This window comes from Salmo salar, chromosome ssa01 (assembly GCF_905237065.1).
Source record: "Salmo salar chromosome ssa01, Ssal_v3.1, whole genome shotgun sequence".
NCBI classification, from domain to species: domain Eukaryota; kingdom Metazoa; phylum Chordata; class Actinopteri; order Salmoniformes; family Salmonidae; genus Salmo; species Salmo salar.
In genome coordinates, this window is record NC_059442.1 from 137315340 (window position 1) to 137335251 (window position 19912).

Below are 19912 nucleotides of genomic sequence, written 5' to 3' on the forward strand. Positions count from 1 at the left end.
TGTGTGTGTGTGTGTGTGTGTGTGTGTGTGTGTGTGTGTGTGTGTGTGTGTGTGTGTGTGTGTGTGTGATGAGGGGTGCAGCAGGGGGGCTGGCTACATACTCTGCTAGCTCCTCAAGACTCCGGTACACATCATCCTCATTTAGAGCAGTGTCCTCTGAAGGAAAGGGCCTAAAACACATACACACACAGAGGGAGAAAGAGAGACAGAATTAGCCACAGTAAGATATGGTAACAGCAGGGGATGAGTGTCTATCAGTCAAGTTGTCAATCTCACTCCATCATCATCATCTATAATACAACAGTCTCATTTATTCATGAGCTCCACTGTTCCTCCATAGACACAAATCAGCCATGAACACAGAACACAAAGTCAAACAGTTCATGCAAGGCTGACTGGCATACTGCAGCTTAGTATCCCACAAAGGCTATTTCTCAAATTACACAATTTCCTGTTTTTACCCCTATATGGGAAATAAGGTGTAATTTGAGATTTACTTAAACCATAAAGTATGATTCAAACCCACAAGATTGAGCCCTTTTCCAATTCCGATTCCTTCTCTCTAACTGAGTAGAGCCCTCCAGGGAATGCTAGAATGTTCCAATGGATGACTAATCAATTAGCCACTTAAATAGGTGGATTTCTCAATCTTTTTCTCCAGGAATTTCATAAAAATGCTTCATCTGGAACTTTAACAGAGGCTAAAGGTGAAAAAGCATATCGGGTGAATTAAGCGAGGATGAGATATCAAGAACACCAGATTGTATACAAGCTGCATTTCAGAACATGCTACATCGTTCAGTTGTGTGCATGCTGCATCTGTGTGTGCATTGAGAAAAAATCCATTCATTTCATATGGATAATAGCTAATGAAATGTTTGAAACGCTAACATAATGCTAAATGTCCGAATGCTAACATGCCATGAACCATTTCTCTGAATATGTATAATAAATCTTCTGGGGCAGTTAGCACCACAAGTATCTTTGTGCTACCATGCGTGGGTAATGTAGTCTTTACTGTTGTGTGATAATGTGCCCTCCACACGCAACACATTTTTAATAATGTTTGTTTCAAGTTTACAAATGCCTCAACAAGTGGTATTTATCATTTCTGCCATGTACGGATGTTATTCTGTTTAATATGACCAGGTCTATGATGATTGCCGGCATCGTGCCATGTTTAAGCCGTGAAACTATTTTAGTAGTTGCGGAGCAATCAAATACAGTGCAATGAATCTATCTGTAGTGTATGGGACACTGGTGTATTGACCTTGGTTCACCATGGATAACGTGACTTCAAAACATGTGAAGCCCTGTCCTACTGAGAGGTCATACAGCCATTAATACCACACACACACACACACACACACACACACACACACACACACACACACACACACACACACACACACACACACACACTAAGACAAACATTTGAAAAACAAAAAAATAGACAGAAACTTTTATCTTTGCCTGCAAACTGATTTAAATAAAATAAAAACCATCATAAATTGTTTATTTAAAAAAATATATATACTTTGGGCAAAAATCGAATAGCTTTTTTTGTAATGGGGTTTTCGAGAATCTGAATCTTGCAGGTTTCAAATAGGCCTAGCTTGTGCGTCACTATCACTAGCTATCAGTAGCTAACAGGGAAGAAATCCAAGGGCAAGCGCGGTGCATGAGTGTGTGGCGGCAGTAAACCCAACACCAGCAGTGGTCAGTCGCGAAAGGCAAAGCCCCGTATGGGATTATTTTGAGTGGAAAGGTCAAAAGCAAATGTATTGTAGAGTCAGCAGATGGCTGCCTGTGTGGAACAGAGATAAAAAGGGAAAAACCCAACCAAGTTCATCACCAAGAGCACCACCAAATAATTACAAGAGAAAGACAAGGTGAGACATCTATTATTTGATTTTTGGAATTCGGTCAGGATTCGACTCCTGGTATCATACGAACACAAATAAGATGAAAATGTGTAGAATTACAGGAAATTTCCTTTAAAACTGCTAAATTGTATTTCTGCCAACAAGAAGGGTGAACAGTTTGAACACTTTGGGGTCGCAAGGTGGGGGTTTGTTATAAATGACAATATCCATCTGGACCTTCGTACTAAGGAAAGGTGTGACAGGAGCATCTCAAATAGTACTGGAGTACCCCTGCTATAGACCAACAACACATACAGTACATGGCTTCTAGGCTACTTTCTGTCCCTAACACTAAAACTACAACTCAAATAAATATATAGAAAAACAAAATAGAAATGTTTTTATCAAACAGAAACTAAATAAAAACTAGTGAATCAAGTCGGACAACTATACTGAATTTCAAATAAAATGTTAAAGCGAATCGTAATAAACACTAATAGAAAATCACAAAACTATAATAACCTTGGCACACACACACACACTCGCAAACACACACGCGCACCCACACGCGCACTCATCCATGTCCATATACAATATCAATCCCCCTAAGTCACAGGCCACACAAAGGTTCTGCATCACTCATAGGAACATGGAGTGAGAGAAAGAGAAAGGGAGATTGTGAAAGAAAGTGTGTGCGTGCGTATGTGTGTGTGTGTATGGTAGGAACACCATTCCTTCCTGTACTGTATGTGCTGCTGACACCCACTCCTCACAGAGCAGGCTGCTAGCCCCTATAAAGAAAACGTACAGAACCCCATCTCACAGCTGATTACATCAACACTAATCTCGCCCACCAGCCGGCTCTCTCTGTTGATGCGGCAGCAATTGGAGCCTGGGGACGAGGTTACATCAACACAGGGGCACCAGAGGTAAAAAAAATTGAGACGGAGAGGAGGGGGGTAAAGTGTGTGGGTTCAGGAGAGGGAGAGAGAGAGAGAGAGAGAGAGAGAGAGAGAGAGAGAGAGAGAGTGTGTGTGTGTAAGTACCTAGGGCTCAGTCTGAAGTGGGTAGGAGATAATCAGAGGGATAGTGCACTGACTGAACCCTGACAGTCACAGCTGCATCTCCTATTCCTGTATGTTCAACCATAATAATTCACCTAGAGACATCCACTGTGTTCTGTTCATTCTGTTATTTAGTTGTGGTGATGGCAGCATTAGTACAGGCTCTAAGTAAACACTGTTGGCCATTTTCAATTATCCTAGAATATGACACTTTTCAATTAAATGTTTTTATTAAATCTGTCCTCTTGTGTCACGCCTCTTATCTAACTGAGTTTGTGCTTTTCAGTTAACAAGTTCATTCTGTCACTTGGACTCACATCTATGGAACCCCCCGAAGAGAGTTTAACAGAATCAGTCAATTCAATTACCAGATGGCCAATCAAACCATATCTCCAGGTTTTCATCTAAAATAAACAACACCACTGGTTGCTCATTGATGCTGTCATGATTCCCCAGGCTGGTGACAACTCCAAGACCTTCCAGGTGGCACAAAATCATATCTCCTGTATCTATGTTCAGTTGAATACAATGTGTTCAATGCATTGTTCACGAAACAATCACTCAGGACATGTTTTGTGTGGTCACTATGAGGGACTAACATGTCACATTAACATCAGGATAAGGAACACAATGCATCACAGAGCTCGGCTGGCTGTCCTGGAAAAGGTCACCTGGCACTCCTCGGTCTGCCTTGCTCGCTCTCCTTCTTTCTTTCCAATCAGTTCTTTCTGTTGTGCTCTCTCTCACTCCCTCCTTCTCAACCTCGCTCTCTCTCTTCTTCAACTGCTCTCTCTCAACTGCTCTCTCTCTCAACTTCTCTCTCCCTCCTTCTCAACCTCTCCCTCCTTCTCAACCTCTCTTTCTCAACATCGCTTTCTCTCTCTCTCCCTCCCTGTCCCTGTTTCAGTGTTCAGATATAATCAGGCAGTAGAAGTTATGGCTGTTTATTTCCAGACTACCAATGGACGCCTCTGAACTAATTTCAGTCTGCAGCACCCATTGACTCCCTTGTCCTGTCAACTGACCAAGACCGCGATTAAGTTAAAGTGCTTTTTCAATGCGCACACAGCCATGCGTGTGGTAAGGGTAATCAATGGCACACGTGTTGAGGACAGAGCAGCTGTTGAACCGCTATCAGCAAATAACTATGAGGAAGTAACTTCGCAGTTGTTAGGTGTGACTGCAGTCGCAGTAGGCAGTGCAGTAACTTCTAGCAGGTTCCAATGGCCCAAAGCAGAGATCAATAGTTCAGTGTAGTTGAGTTCTATCAGGCCCCATCTTGTGGTAGTCCACCCAGCAACCTTGATAAACGTCCCTCTGACTTTCCCTTCATTTAGCTTTGCATGACTCATTAATATTTCCTGTATGTAAAGTATGCATGATTATGTGTGTTATGTGAGTAATCTGTGAATTAGTATGCGAATTTGCAATCTACATGAATAGCATAGTTGAGGGTGTATACATGTGTAATGTGTGTATTGTGTGATGTGTAATGTATATGAGTGGCTAACGTGTCTTTTGTCACACACACTGTCCTGAGTGGGCATTAGCATGCCTACTGCCCCAGCCTGGGATGAGGGAGAGAGCATTCTGACACTTCTCCGCCTGCAGTCTCACTCCTGCTGTGTTGCAGCCTCTGTGTCTGCTGCCCTCTTTCTCACTGTGGAGCTCTGCTCTCACGCACACTACAGCACTCTGACACACTGAGGGAACACAGTCTCACACACACACACACACAGTCTCACACACACACACACACACACACACACACACACACACACACACACTACAGCACTCTGACACACTGAGGGAACACAGTCTCACACACACACACACACACAATCATACACACACGCACGCACACGCACGTGCACACAAACAAAACTATAATACACACACACACACTACAGCACTCTGACACACTGAGGGAACACAGTCTCACACACACACACACACACACACACACACACACACACACACACACACACACACACACACACACACACACACACACACACACACACACACACATACACACATACACACATGCATGCACACACGCACGCGCACACACACGCACGCACGCACAAACACACAGAGTACAGGATTGATGGCTTGTACTATCAGGGGTGAATCAGGACACTTAAGGAGAAGTGTGAGTCGGCCTACTATAAGCTAAGAGGTGGCTTTGGATTAGCTGAGGATAGTTATCACGAGGAGGAGGGAGGGACATTGATTTGACTATTTCACTATCAGGAGAGAGAACAGGGAGAGATCAAGGTCCTGCTATGAGTTTCATAATACCAGGAGAACTCTCAGCCTATAGATGAGGAATACCAGGAGAGCTCTCAGCCTATAGATGAGGAATACCAGGAGAGCTCTCAGCCTATAGATGAGGAATACCAGGAGAACTCTCAGCCTATAGATGAGTAATACCAGGAGAACTCTCAGCCTATAGATGAGGAATACCAGGAGAACTCTCAGCCTATAGATGAGGAATACCAGGAGAGCTCTCAGCCTATAGATGAGTAATACCAGGAGAACTCTCAGCCTATAGATGAGGAATACCAGGAGAACTCTCAGCCTATAGATGAGGAATACCAGGAGAACTCTCAGCCTATAGATGAGGAATACCAGGAGAACTCTCAGCCTATAGATGAGGAATACCAGGAGAACTCTCAGCCTATAGATGAGGAATACCAGGAGAACTCTCAGCCTATAGATGAGTAATACCAGGAGAACTCTCAGCCTATAGATGAGGAATACCAGGAGAACTCTCAGCCTATAGATGAGTAATACCAGGAGAACTCTCAGCCTATAGATGAGGAATACCAGGAGAACTCTCAGCCTATAGATGAGTAATACCAGGAGAACTCTCAGCCTATAGATGAGGAATACCAGGAGAACTCTCAGCCTATAGATGAGTAATACCAGGAGAACTCTCAGCCTATAGATGAGGAATACCAGGAGAACTCTCAGCCTATAGATGAGGAATACCAGGAGAGCTCTCAGCCTATAGATGAGGAATACCAGGAGAACTCTCAGCCTATAGATGAGTAATACCAGGAGAGCTCTCAGCCTATAGATGAGGAATACCAGGAGAACTCTCAGCCTATAGATGAGGAATACCAGGAGAGCTCTCAGCCTATAGATGAGGAATACCAGGAGAACTCTCAGCCTATAGATGAGGAATACCAGGAGAGCTCTCAGCCTATAGATGAGGAATACCAGGAGAACTCTCAGCCTATAGATGAGGAATACCAGGAGAACTCTCAGCCTATAGATGAGGAATACCAGGAGAGCTCTCAGCCTATAGATGAGGAATACCAGGAGAACTCTCAGCCTATAGATGAGGAACAGGACGTAAAGACAGAGGGCCATTATTCCTAACTTCTATTCATCACTTTTTGATGGAAAACTTTTGATGGATTTCTCATGGAGACAGGGCTTGGACAGTGAGTGTTCCAGGTGCTGAGTGTTTTTGGGTTTGCAGGGTGTAGAGAGGCTTACAGTAAAGCTGGGGCTCAGGGCCGACAGTGACAGAGACACACAGGCCTGATCATAGAATCATTACGGCCAACAGGCATCAAAGAACCAATCAATGGACTTCAACAGCAAGTCAATGAACACGCCTCCGGAACAATTATCCACAGATCAAACACACAGAGAGGAACAGAGAGAGAGAGAGAGAGAGAGAGAGAGAGAGAGAGAGAGAGAGAGAGAGAGAGAGAGAGAGAGAGAGAGGGGGGGGGGAACAGAGAGAGAGAGAGCAGTACACAGAGAGAGAGAGAAACAGAGAGAGAGCCAGAAGAGCAGAGAAAGAGAACAGGAGAAGTGTTTTTAACGGCTGAGTGTCTCTGGGGTGAGAGAGGGACACGTCTGTGTTTAGTGACAGGGGGCATGGGAGTGAGACTGAAGAGGACTGACAGGTCTCTGTAAAATGACAGGGGCAGAGGGGCCTCAGTCGCCTTTATCCCAGGCAGTAGGGGAAGGACAGGAGGCATCGAGAGGCCAGAGTGTGTGGTGGGTGTTTAACGACTGATATACACTGCACTTTACTGAATGCCTGACCCCTCTGCAAGGACATACATGTTAACATCATGTGCCTTCATGTGCCTGAGATCATGCCATGTGTTGGTCATGTGCCTCTTGGCAAGCTTCCTATGTTGGTGTGAGAGAGAATCAGTGACGTGGTGGATGATTGAAAGATATATAATTCATGATCTGACTGCACTTGGTTAATGTACTGTACATGTACAGCAGTACCAGTCTGGGATGAGTTGGACCGCAGAGTGAAGGAAAAGCAGCCAACAAGTGCTCAGCATATGTGGGAACTCCCTCAAGACTGTTGGAAAAGCATTCCAGGCAAAGCTGGTTGAGAGAATGCCAAGAGTGTGCAAAGCTGTCATCAAGGCAAAGGGTGGCTACTTTGAAGAATCTCAAATATAAAATATATTTAGATTTGTTTAACACTTTTTTGGTTACTACATGATTCCATATGTGTTATTTCATAGTGTCTTCACTATTATTCTGCAATGTACAAAATAGTAAAAATAAAGAAAAACCCTTGAATGAGTAGGTGCCAGGGTGTTTTGGCTGGTACTGTATATGCCAGGGTGTTTTGACTGGTACTATACATGCCAGGGTGTTTTGACTGGTACTGTACATGCCAGGGTGTTTTGACTGGTACTGTACATGCTAGGGTGTTTTGACGGGTACTGTACATGCCAGGGTGTTTTGACGGGTACTGTACATGCCAGGGTGTTTTGACTGGTACTGTACATGCCAGGGTGTTTTGACGGGTACTGTACATGCCAGGGTGTTTTGACGGGTACTGTACATGCCAGGGTGTTTTGACTGGTACTGTACATGCCAGGGTGTTTTGACTGGTACTGTACATGCCAGGGTGTTTTGACTGGTACTGTACATGCCAGGGTGTTTTGACTGGTACTGTACATGCCAGGGTGTTTTGACTGGTACTGTACATACCAGGGTGTTTTGACTGGTACTGTACATGCCAGGGTGTTTTGGATTAAATTACATTTTCCCCAAAACAAAAGACACTAACTAACTGTGAGAGGATTTTCACCTCACTGTGTGGCGCTCTGGAGGGCAGTCGGTAGTTGGTAGAACATGGTGCTTGCAACGCCAGGGTTGTGGGTACGATTCCCACGGGGGACCAGTACAAAAAAATAAAATAAAATGCACTCACTACTGTAAGTCACTCTGGATAAGAGCGTCTGCTAATTGACAAAAACGTAAACGAACCAAACAGGCTGTGATTTGTTTTCACCACACTGGGCAGACAGGACAGAAGTGATTTAGCCACCTCTCACCAAGCTGTGTAGTATTTATTAATGGCCAGAGCCAGTCTCTGTGTTCCCTGGTCTGGCATGGGGCCTAATGGACACGCTCCATCAACTCATTACCCAGCCCGCCAGGATAAAACTGCTTCATTTGTGGAGCCAGCGAGCAGGGAGAACAGATTGAACAAATAAAGAGAAATCAGAAAGCGGTTTCGCAGCGCCCAATAAACTAGCATGAACTATTTCCTTTGATGTGACACAAAGAAAAGAGGTAGAGTTTAGATGTGATCTGAGCTATCTGATTCTGGACTTACATGTGGTCATTCTTCCAGAAGTGGTTATCAATAGAGGCAGTGGTATAAATAGGAGTGGGCCTAGATCTAACCTGTTACCAGAATGAAACAACAGTGTCTGATTGAGAGATACAGTGAACATATTCAATATTCCTCTTTCTCAAATGGGCAATGGGAGGAGAGGAGACATACCTGATCCCTTTGATCTGTGCAATGCTGTGGTGGGAGATCCTGGACAGGGCTGAGATCACCTGGAACACACAGCAGAGAGAGAACACAGTCAATGACACGGTCATAGTCAAACACACAGTCTACAACACAGTCATCAGCAATACACTCAACAACCCAGTCATAGTAAAACACACAGTCTACAACACAGTCATCAGCAATACACTCAACAACCCAGTCATAGTAAAACACACAGTCTACAACACAGTCATCAGCAATACACTCAACAACCCAGACATAGTAAAACACACAGTCTACAACACAGTCAGCAACACAGTCAACATCTCCTCACTCAGTCAGTAAGACAGGCCCGTCTGCTCCGCCTAAATCTGGTTAATAGATGTTAAACTTAATGTGTTGACGAGCGAGGAGAGCAATGCCGTGTTTCTTAGCAACATCGTCATGCGCAGCCACACACAGGATTGTGTGTGAGCATAATGCAGGCCACCATGTTAATGATGACATCCAGAGACATGTGGTGCCAAATACCCTCGCACAGTCACGGACGTGGGCCACTTTACTCAGATCAGACCCCCCATGTTCTCTCTCACCCCCTCTATCTCACGGTTGCTCCCTCTCTTTCTCTCCCTCCCTCTCGCTCCTCTGGTGAAACCAGAGCGGTGTAACAAGGTTAAATGCGTGCCTGTATTTAAACTGATTTCATGCTGGTCATGAGTCACATGTGAATGGGCTTATGGGTGGCTGTTTGGCGGGCTTTGAGATGCCGTGCTGGAGGCTCCTCCAAGGCTAATACAGACATATGATGGAGCCCGTCCCAACCCCTCCTAACCGCCAAAATTCTGCTTCCACACCTCATTACGCACTCCTGGGTGTGTTTGTACCTCCATGGCCATGGCGATGCCAGCTGTCCCCCGCCAGAGACAGAGGAAGCAGTTATACCCCTCCTCTCTCTACTCTCACTCCCTTCTCCCCTCCCTCCCTCTATCATTATACCCCTCCTCTCTCTACTCTCACTCCCTTCTACCCTCCCTCCCTCTATCATTATACACCTCCTCTCTCTACTCTCACTCCCTTCTCCCCTCCCTCCATCATTATACACCTCCTCTCTCTACTCTCACTCCCTTCTCCCCTCCCTCTATCATTATACACCTCCTCTCTCTACTCTCACTCCCTTCTCCATCATTATACCCCTCCTCTCTCTACTCTCACTCCCTTCTCCCCTCCCTCCCTCTATCATTATACCCCTCCTCTCTCTACTCTCACTCCTTCTCCCCTCCCTCTATCATTATACCCCTCCTCTCTCTACTCTCACTCCCTTCTCCCCTCCCTCCATCATTATACACCTCCTCTCTCTACTCTCACTCCCTTCTCCCCTCCCTCCATCATTATACACCTCCTCTCTCCACTCTCACTCCCTTCTCCCCTCCCTCCATCATTATACACTTCCTCTCTCTACTCTCACTCCCTTCTCCCCTCCCTCCCTCCCTCCCTCTATCATTATACCCCTCCTCTCTCTACTCTCACTCTCTTCTCCCCTCCCTCCCTCTATCATTATACCCCTCCTCTCTCTACTCTCACTCTCTTCTCCCCTCCCTCCCTCTATCATTATACACCTCCCCTCTCCGCTCTAAACTGCATAATGAAAGTGTGTAACTTCAATGAGAGTCTAGGGTGCTTCAAAGGCAGGTGGAGCTCAGGTTACGTGCTAGTGTGAAGCGGGTTAGGACCAAGCACCAGTCTAAGGACCATGGCGTAGCTCAACCACCCAGAGGAATGAATACCTGACCAATATGGTAAGCCATACACTTCGATGGTGAATGGACGCTATGGCTACCCCATTGTCCCTTTCAGTACATGAATATGCATAGGCTTGCATCTGTCAGCCTTTTAAAACACTGTGGGGAGTCTGAATGCTGAAGTGTTGCTTTCTGTGTGGCTAAAGACCCATGTAATGAGCAGACATGCCATGCTGCCTCTAACATAGGCTATACTCTATTACACAGATGCTTACCAGGCACTCATAATGCACTTTGGACTGAGACTGGAAATCTGCATGAAAATGGCTACTGTAGAGAATAGTGTATTAGGTGACTTTTGTCCCATCATTTGGTTAAGGCCTTTGATATAGTGTGCTTTGTCATTCCAGATCCATGGGTTGGCACACTACCCACCTAAGCTAGCTGCAGGGTTGGGACGTGCCCCCATGTGGTGCCCTGGCCTCAGCCACTGGCAGAGGGGAGAAACGATGAAGCTGGAATGGAGCATTACTCTGCCTTTCAGTGCCATGTCTCTCCTGTTCATGCATGACTGGGTAATATTGGGTTATGGGCATGAATATGAATTAAGCCTTAATATGGTGACGCCAACACAGTGAGATGACCTGAATATGAGAACCAGATCATGTAAATCACTCTCTTTTTATTTACCCCCCCTTCTCTGTCTCTCACTACGCTCTCTTCATCCTTCTATCTAACCTCTGCCCCTTCACCCTTCTATCTAACCTCTGCCCCTTCATCCTTCTATCTAACCTCTGCCCCAACATCCTTCTATCTAACCTCTGCCCCTTCACCCTTCTATCTAACCTCTGCCCCAACATCCTTCTATCTAACCTCTGCCCCTTCATCCTTCTATCTAACCTCTGCCCCTTCATCCTTCTATCTAACCTCTGCCCCTTCATCCTTCTATCTAACCTCTGCCCCAACATCCTTCTATCTAACCTCTGCCCCTTCATCCTTCTATCTAACCTCTGCCCCTTCATCCTTCTATCTAACCTCTGCCCCTTCATCCTTCTATCTAACCTCTGCCCCAACATCCTTCTATCTAACCTCTGCCCCAACATCCTTCTATCTAACCTCTGCCCCAACATCCTTCTATCTAACCTCTGCCCCAACATCCATCTATCTAACCTCTGCCCCAACATCCTTCTATCTAACCTCTGCCCCAACATCTTTCTATCTAACCTCTGCCCCAACATCCATCTATCTAACCTCTGCCCCAACATCCATCTATCTAACCTCTGCCCCTTCATCCTTCTATCTAACCTCTGCCCCAACATCCATCTATCTAAGCTCTGCCCCAACATCCATCTATCTAAGCTCTGCCCCAACATCCATCTATCTAAGCTCTGCCCCAACATCCATCTATCTAAGCTCTGCCCCAACATCCATCTATCTAAGCTCTGCCCCTTCATCCTTCTATCTAACCTCTGCCCCTTCATCCTTCTATCTAACCTCTGCCCCAACATCCTTCTATCTAACCTCTGCCCCTTCATCCTTCTATCTAACCTCTGCCCCTTCATCCTTCTATCTAACCTCTGCCCCTTCATCCTTCTATCTAACCTCTGCTCCTTCTATCTAACCTCTGCTCCTTCTATCTAACCTCTGCTCCTTCTATCTAACCTCTTCCCCTTCATCCTTCTATCTAACCTCTTTGTCCTTCATCCTTCTATCTAACCTCTTCGTCCTTCCATCTAACCTCTTCGTCCTTCCATCTAACCTCTTCGTTCTTCCATCTAACCTCTTCGTTCTTCCATCTAACCTCTTCGTCCTTCCATCTAACCTCTTCCCCTTCATCCTTCCATCTAACCTCTTTGTCCTTCATCCTTCTATCTAACCCCTGCGTCCTTCTATCTAACCCCTGCGTCCTTCTATCTAACCTCTGCGTCCTTCTATCTAGCCTCTGCGTCCTTCTATCTAGCCTCTGCGTCCTTCTATCTAGCCTCTGCGTCCTTCTATCTAGCCTCTGCGTCCTTCTATCTAGCCTCTGCGTCCTTCTATCTAGCCTCTGCGTCCTTCTATCTAGCCTCTGCGTCCTTCTATCTAGCCTCTGCGTCCTTCTATCTAGCCTCTGCGTCCTTCTATCTAGCCTCTGCGTCCTTCTATCTAGCCTCTGCGTCCTTCTATCTAGCCTCTGCGTCCTTCTATCTAACCTCTCTGCGTCCTTCTATCTAACCTCTCTGCGTCCTTCTATCTAACCTCTCTGCGGCCTTCTATCTAACCTCTCTGCGGCCTTCTATCTAACCTCTTCTAACCTCTTCGTCCTTCTATCTAACCTCTTCATCCTTCTATCTAACCGCTTCCTCTTCATCCTTCTATCTAACCTCTGCACCTTCATCCTTCTATCTAACCTCTGCACCTTCATCCTTCTATCTAACCTCTACCCCCTGCCTCACTTTCTCACTCTCCTCACTGTCTGACACCCAGTCCTCCTCTCCCTCCCTATACTCTCCTACTCTCTCCGCCCTGTCCTGCGGACCAGTCAAAGGCTCTTTCTCTGTCTTTTTCCACATGATTGATTTCTCTCTCATCTCAGTCACGGTGCCCTGGGAGGCCCAACTCTGGGCGGGACAGACCAGAGAATAAAGCTTCTCTCTCCCAGAGTCGGCAAAATATGAAAAAGAATCATCACACGATGGAGTGGCAATAACACTCTCTTCCCATCCTACCTCCCCCATCCCCCATCCCCACCCACAGCCTCACCCCCTCCCAACCCCAGAACTGGCCCTGCCCCCCCCCTACAGTAAGGAAGGAGCTGCCAAGCCAAAAGCTGGTGAATGGGGATCCATGGCAGGACCAGCCTCCCTAATGCTTCCTGAAATACAGCATGACACATGCATGCAATGTTTACATTAGACTTCATTTGTTTAGAGCAGAGGGGGCAGAGGGGAGCGGGGTGGGGGATACATTTGTATAGACAAATCAGCTACAAACACGTCACAGTCCATTTCTGGGACAAGCACACATGTGGCCACCGTCACAGCTGGGAACCCCATGTGACCAGCCTCAACCAATCAGAGACTCAGCGCCCTGACAACTAGACGTGGGTTAATTTACATGGTCATCTATTGTGTGTCAAAACAAATACAATATGGTGCTGAATGCTATCGGCAGTGGGCACAGAGGGGTGATTTGATTAGAAACAGAACAATGTCTCACAATGCTATTGACAGGTCACAGTGTCCACATACCACAACAGCCAATTAGATGTATTCATGACACATCACATCTCACACCAACAATCAATGTACTGTAAGTACTGGACGCACACCAACAGTCAAATTAATTCATAGGACATCTCACCCAGATCCATTTTACACCCCTCTCGCACACTTTCCAGGGTACAGAGGCACGCTCACACACCTCCCCCCTGGTGTGATATTTATGAAGCATTCACCCCACAGTGTGACGGCAGCACAGTTAGGCCCATCATCATGCCAGAGACAGCAGAGGAGAGGAGAGAGGACCAACTGGAGAGGAGAAAACAGATGGCAGTGTTCCCGGCTCCCTGACATCATCAAAAATGGACAGCCCAGTCCTGTGTGTGTCCCAGAGCATGGGGCCAGCAGGAGCAGAAGCAGTCTATCCAGGCCCCAGCTCTGCAAAGAAGGTTAACACACACACACACACACACACACACACACACACACACACACACACACACACACACACACACACACACACACACACACACACACACACACACACACACACACACACACACACACACACACACACACACACACACACACACACACAAACCTCTACAGACACTGAACAGTGTTTTCTGTTTCAACTGGATGGCCTTTATTCCATGTAATATAGGCTAACTGTTCAGTTAACTGCTGTATGTAAAGCCCATGTCTTCGTCTCTGAGTTAGCGCTTGCCAGCCCTGTGCTGTAAAGCCTGATTGCAGACTGATTGGCACCTGGACATTAGCATTAGCGCTAAATCCTCTCAAAGCGCCCCTTAAAGCGTCACTGCAGCTGTGTGATTATGTGGGATTTCACCATGCACATCCCGACTCCCGCTCGGCCAGGCAGTCAAAGCCTGAAGCCATTAGGTCCACAGGCACGGGCACTGTCCCAAACACCCCATTCAACCCTTACTCGGTCAATCAACATGGCAGTAAGCCTATAAGGCATAAAACCCATGAAAATATAGTTCTATAAATTTGCATGATCCTTATAGATCAAAATAATAATGGGATATTACAGATTAAGCCTGTCAATAAGGTTGACACGTTTTCTGCCCGTAATACTTCGTAATGACATAAGAAATAGCCTACACTGTGACATCATCACACGACTGAAACTCAAACTGTATGTTTTTATCAGGGGCCTAAAATCAATCTGATCTGGACCTGTGCTATGCTTCAAAGCAAAGGCCACAGTGGGTAATATGTACAAATGACCCTGCATAGATCTTTCTGGCCTTGTTGAGACCCACCAATGTGCTGCTGTCATTCCCATGACCTGTCCCATTTCACACTGAATCTGAGCTACATAGACCAGCTAGTTCTTGTGTGACTTCCCATTGTGTACTAATGCGTAACACTCACACACACACACACACACACACACACACACACACACACACACACACACACACACACACACACACACACACACACACACACACACACACACACACACACACACACACACACACACACACACACACACACACACACAGATCAATAGTAAAATAGCCTGTGAGGCGAGATGCCGGGCAGTAATGGTCAGTGAGACAGGTGCTCCCAGCGATGGGGATTAGGTAAGGTTCAGTCAAGATAAGAGGGTCAGGAGAGAGGTAGATAGCCGAGCGGACATAAATCCACACTGGAAAACTGTAGCCAAGTAACGAGAAATTCACCTTCCTTTGTATGGATTTCTCTGTCCTTGGAAAGATGCACCATCCCTATGTACACTGAGTGTACAAATCGGTAGTAGGTGCCAGGCACACCAGTTTGAATGTGTCAAGAAATGCAAAACTGCAAGGTTTTTCACACTCAACAGTTTCCCATGTGTATCAAGAAGGGTCCACCACCCAAAGTACATCCAGCCAACATCCCACCCTGTAGAGTCCATGCACAAATTGAGGCTGTTCTGAGGGCAAAAGTGGGTGCAACTAAATACTCAGAAGGTGTTCCTAATGTTTTGTCCACTCAGTGTATACCATGCCTATGCATGGCTATGCAGTAAAGCTGACCATTGTGCATTTCAGCTGACATTGTGATTCAGCCAATACAATTACAGTGGGGGAAAAAAGTATTTGATCCCCTGCTGATTTTGTACGTTTGCCCACTTACAAAGCAATGATCAGTCTATAATTTTAATGGTAGGTTTATTTGAACAGTGAGAGACAGAATAACAACAAAAAAATCCAGAAAAACGCATGTCAAAAATGTTATAAAATGATTTGCGTGTCTGAGTCAGTATGACTGTGTGTGACTGTGTGTATAATTGCTTGCATGCCAGTGTGCCCACCTGCTCCTGAAAATCCCAGGACAACATCCATTCATGCTGATGCACAACTGATGGGCCAAACCAAAAAGTCAACCACCCTGAGAGGATTGCATCACTGGGTAGTTAATAAGTCGTACACAGCCACCCCTCCCATCCTCAGCTCTCCCTATACCAGCAGTCTGTTTGCATTCTTACCAAGCCAATAGATGCTGTGATCATTTCCTGATTCTTCCCAACTCTTCAGGCAAGAGCTCACGCAGGTCAGAAGGATTGTGTGTTGCCATTGAAAGAGCGGCCGCCAAGTGAACAACCCCCCCTCCACCTACCCCTCCTCCTAATTAATCTCTTCTTCTCATGTCTTCTCATGGCTGGTGGTGGGAGGCCTGTCCAGCCCAGAAGAGCGGCAGCGGGACCCCTCTCCTCTCCTACATAGTAGAGCCATCATTGGGTAAAGCCTTGGGATATAGATGTTCAAACAAAACAGCTTTTTAGGCTCTTCTCACAGCTGACACACTGTAACACAAGGTTGAGAGAGAGAGGAGTAACCATTCCTTTGTGTTAATATACTTTAAACCCCAGCTAAGCTAATGCCTTCAACACAAACACTGACGCTGTGTCTCGCACCACCACAAAACTCACACAACGTAACCGCCATAGACACTGTGAGAGACAAAAGATAAACAAACAAATTGTGTGTGGCATTTTTGGAAGTGCAGAGCGATAGAATAAAGTGGTTTCTTATTTCACCCGCAGGGCACATTTCCATTGGAAAATCATTACCCAGATCTTATCAGGGTGTGTGTCTCACTGCAGGTGGGAGGGACAGCCACAGAGCAGATCGTAGTCTACTAACTGTGATACTACTCTACGCTCCTACGTGCCTCTTTAAGACTCTTAACTAAACCAAACCACCATGCCTTTCATAAACATAACACTGGGAGAATCATACAGCTTACTCACAGTCAGACCTGGCTTCAGCAAGGAGAGAATCACTGCACAGGTTGTTTTTTTTGGAGTTCCATAGGTTACCATCACACTAGACACACACTCCAGTGGGTTTCCATTGACACTCGTCGGATATGATTGACATTCATATTAGTCTCACGTGAGAAGAAACACGTGGACCATTGTAGGATGTCACATGTTTTCATGTCACGCCATGTGAAGTCGGGCGTCACAATCGACACCAGCTGCTTCGCAAGCAACTGCATCCAACACCTTTAGGACCTTCAGGGTCTACTGTATGGTGGTTCTCTGTGGTACACTATTGAGGACATATGATGAGAACGTAAGCCTTTAGTTAAAGGCAAGTTTTTTTTGTGTATCAAAAAGGGGATTAGGTGGTGGGTGTGGCAGGGGGCATGGCGTGGGGTGTGGCAATGGGTGCGGTTGGCCCATCCGCGCAGCTGAATTTTAGAAAACATTTTAGAGGCACCCATCTTTGCGGTGTAGAGACATTTTATGATTTTAAGCCAATTTCCTTCAATTCTACACATTTTTAGTTGTTGCAGTTTATAAACAAATTTCCTGCAATTCTACACATCTTGCCATGGAGCTGACAGAAAAGGTTGCAGTTTTAAAATGTCCTGTAATTCTATGCATTTTGCGATGGCTAATGCTGTGTTCTTTTGCTCAAACATAATAACAAAATCAATACTGCTAAATTCATTGTTTTGGGAATTTTCTATTCTCCCGAAATGCCTAGCTTTTATTTGGCTGATTGTTAGTTCTCAAAGATTAGAATGTAAACAAATACAAATACAAGTCAGAGGTTTACATACACTTAGGTTGGAGTCATTAAAACTCGTTTTTCAACCACTCCACAAATGTCTTGTTAACAAACTATAGTTTTGGCAAGTCAGTTAGGACATCTACTTTGTGCATGACACAAGTAATTTTTCCAACAATTGTTTACAGACAGATTATTTCACTTATAATTCACTGTATCACAATTCCAGTAGGTCAGAAGTTTACATACACTAAGTTGACTGTGCTTTTAACCAGCTTGGAAAATTCCAGAAAATAATGTCATGGCTTTAGAAGCTTCTGATAGTCCAATTGACATCATTTGAGTCAATTGGAGGTGTACCTGTGGATGTATTTCAAGGCCTACCTTCAAACTCAGTGCCTCTTTGCTTGACATCATGGGAAAATCAAAAGAAATCAGCCAAGACCTCAGAAAAACAATTCTAGACCTCCACAAGTCTGGTTCATCCTTGGGAGTAATTTCCAAATGCCTGAAGGTACCACATTCATCTGTACAAACAATAGTACGCAAGTATAAACACCATGGGACCACGCAGCCGTCATACCGCTCAGGAAGGAGATGTGTCTCCTAGAGATGAACGTACTTTGGTGCAAAAAGTGCAAATCAATCACAGAACAACAGCAAAGGACCTTGTGAAGATGCTGGAGGAAACAGGTACAAAAGTATCTATATCCACAGTAAAACGAGTCCTATATTGACAAAACCTGAAAGGCCGCTCCTCAAGGAAGAAGCCACTGCTCCAAAACCGCCATAAAAAAGCCAGACTGCGGTTTGCAACTGCACATGGGGACAAAGATCGTACTTTTTGGAGAAATATCCTCTGGTCTGATGAAACAAAAATAGAACTGTTTGGCCATAATGACCATCGTTATGTTTGGAGGAAAAAGGGGGAAGTTTGCAAGCCGAAGAACACCATTCCAACCGTGAAGCACGGGGGTGGCAGCATCATGTTGTGAGGGTGCTTTGCTACAGGAGGGACTGGTGCACTTCACAAAATAGACGGCCATAAAAAACGCTTAGGCGGCCTGCCCAAGGATTTTAATGGCATCCCTGCATTAAGTTCCTCTCTGGAGAGAGAGAGAGAGAGATGTTTGAACTGAACAGAGAGATACTAACGGGGAGGTAGAGGGACAAGAGGACAAAGCTGCTTCTACCCAAAGAACAAAGGATGATCACTGGCCAAAATCAACCCTGAAGAAGATCCTTGTTTATTTCCTCTTCTAACCAAGGAAATGAAAGATAAATGTTCCATCCTCTTCGTCCTGTCATTCTCCTCTGGTTGCTAGGCAGATGTTGGGTGTATCCTGAGGTGATATTGGTGCTGTAGAGTACAGCGTTCAGCTCCACATGTAATGTGTGTCTCTCTTGTCTCTGCTGGTTGTTTACAGAGGCAGTTCTGGTCAGGTGGACACAGAGAAAAAAACTATGCTCCAGCTGGGATTACAACAGCAAACAGCTGCTCTCTGAGCCAAGTCATTAGTTCCTGAGAAATAGATGTTCTGTTTAGCAGGAGAGAGTCCTAGAAGACCAGTGGATACATAGACAGTGCAAGGAAATGTTATTCAGATGTCCAGGGGAATAGATTCAGTGAACCATGCATTTGCACTTCGTTGGAATGAACTCTGTAGGTTCTTTCTTGCTTTATTAAAAATGGGTTTACTTAATGAGGACAATGAAGACTGGCAAGCGATAAGTGTGAAAGTGCGAGTGTGAGAGAGAGAGAGATAATATGTCGGAGACTGAATGTCTCCTTTCCTCCTCCCCTCTCTAAGCAGGCATCTCTGTCACACAGTAGCAGTCTATTGTCTTTATGGTGAGCCCTGACACAAAGCGGGCCTGAGGAAAGTGCTGGAGCGAAGGCTTGTTTGGGAGAATAGCACAGCCCTATGATAAGGCATCCAGGCATAGGTGAGGAGTGAGGACGGTTTTCCTGCTACTCTCTGAGCGCTAGGGATGATGAGGCTAAATCCTTTACACAGCCCTTATCTGAGAGGGGCACCTGAGTCTGCCAGGGAGTGCATGGGCGAAGACAGACAGAAAGACATAGACACACACACACACACACACACACACACACACACACACACACACACACACACACACACACACACACACACACACACACACACACACACACACACACACACACACACACACACACACACACACACACGCACGCACAC

At 45.7% G+C, this 19912-nt stretch overlaps 1 protein-coding gene across 14 annotated transcripts in view; it reads right to left on the reverse strand.

The window, feature by feature from the left end:
- The window catches only part of LOC106565324 (guanine nucleotide exchange factor VAV2), a 217939-nt gene that overhangs the window by 62344 nt on the left and 135683 nt on the right, over positions 1–19912 (reverse strand). For all 14 annotated transcript variants that reach the window (XM_045690579.1, XM_045690557.1, XM_045690564.1 and 11 more), the window contains exons 3-4: positions 8721–8779; positions 102–170 (exon numbers count right to left, since the gene is read on the reverse strand). In XM_045690579.1, coding sequence (XP_045546535.1) covers positions 102–170; positions 8721–8779 — 128 coding nt within the window. The remainder of the gene's footprint in view (positions 1–101; positions 171–8720; positions 8780–19912) is intronic.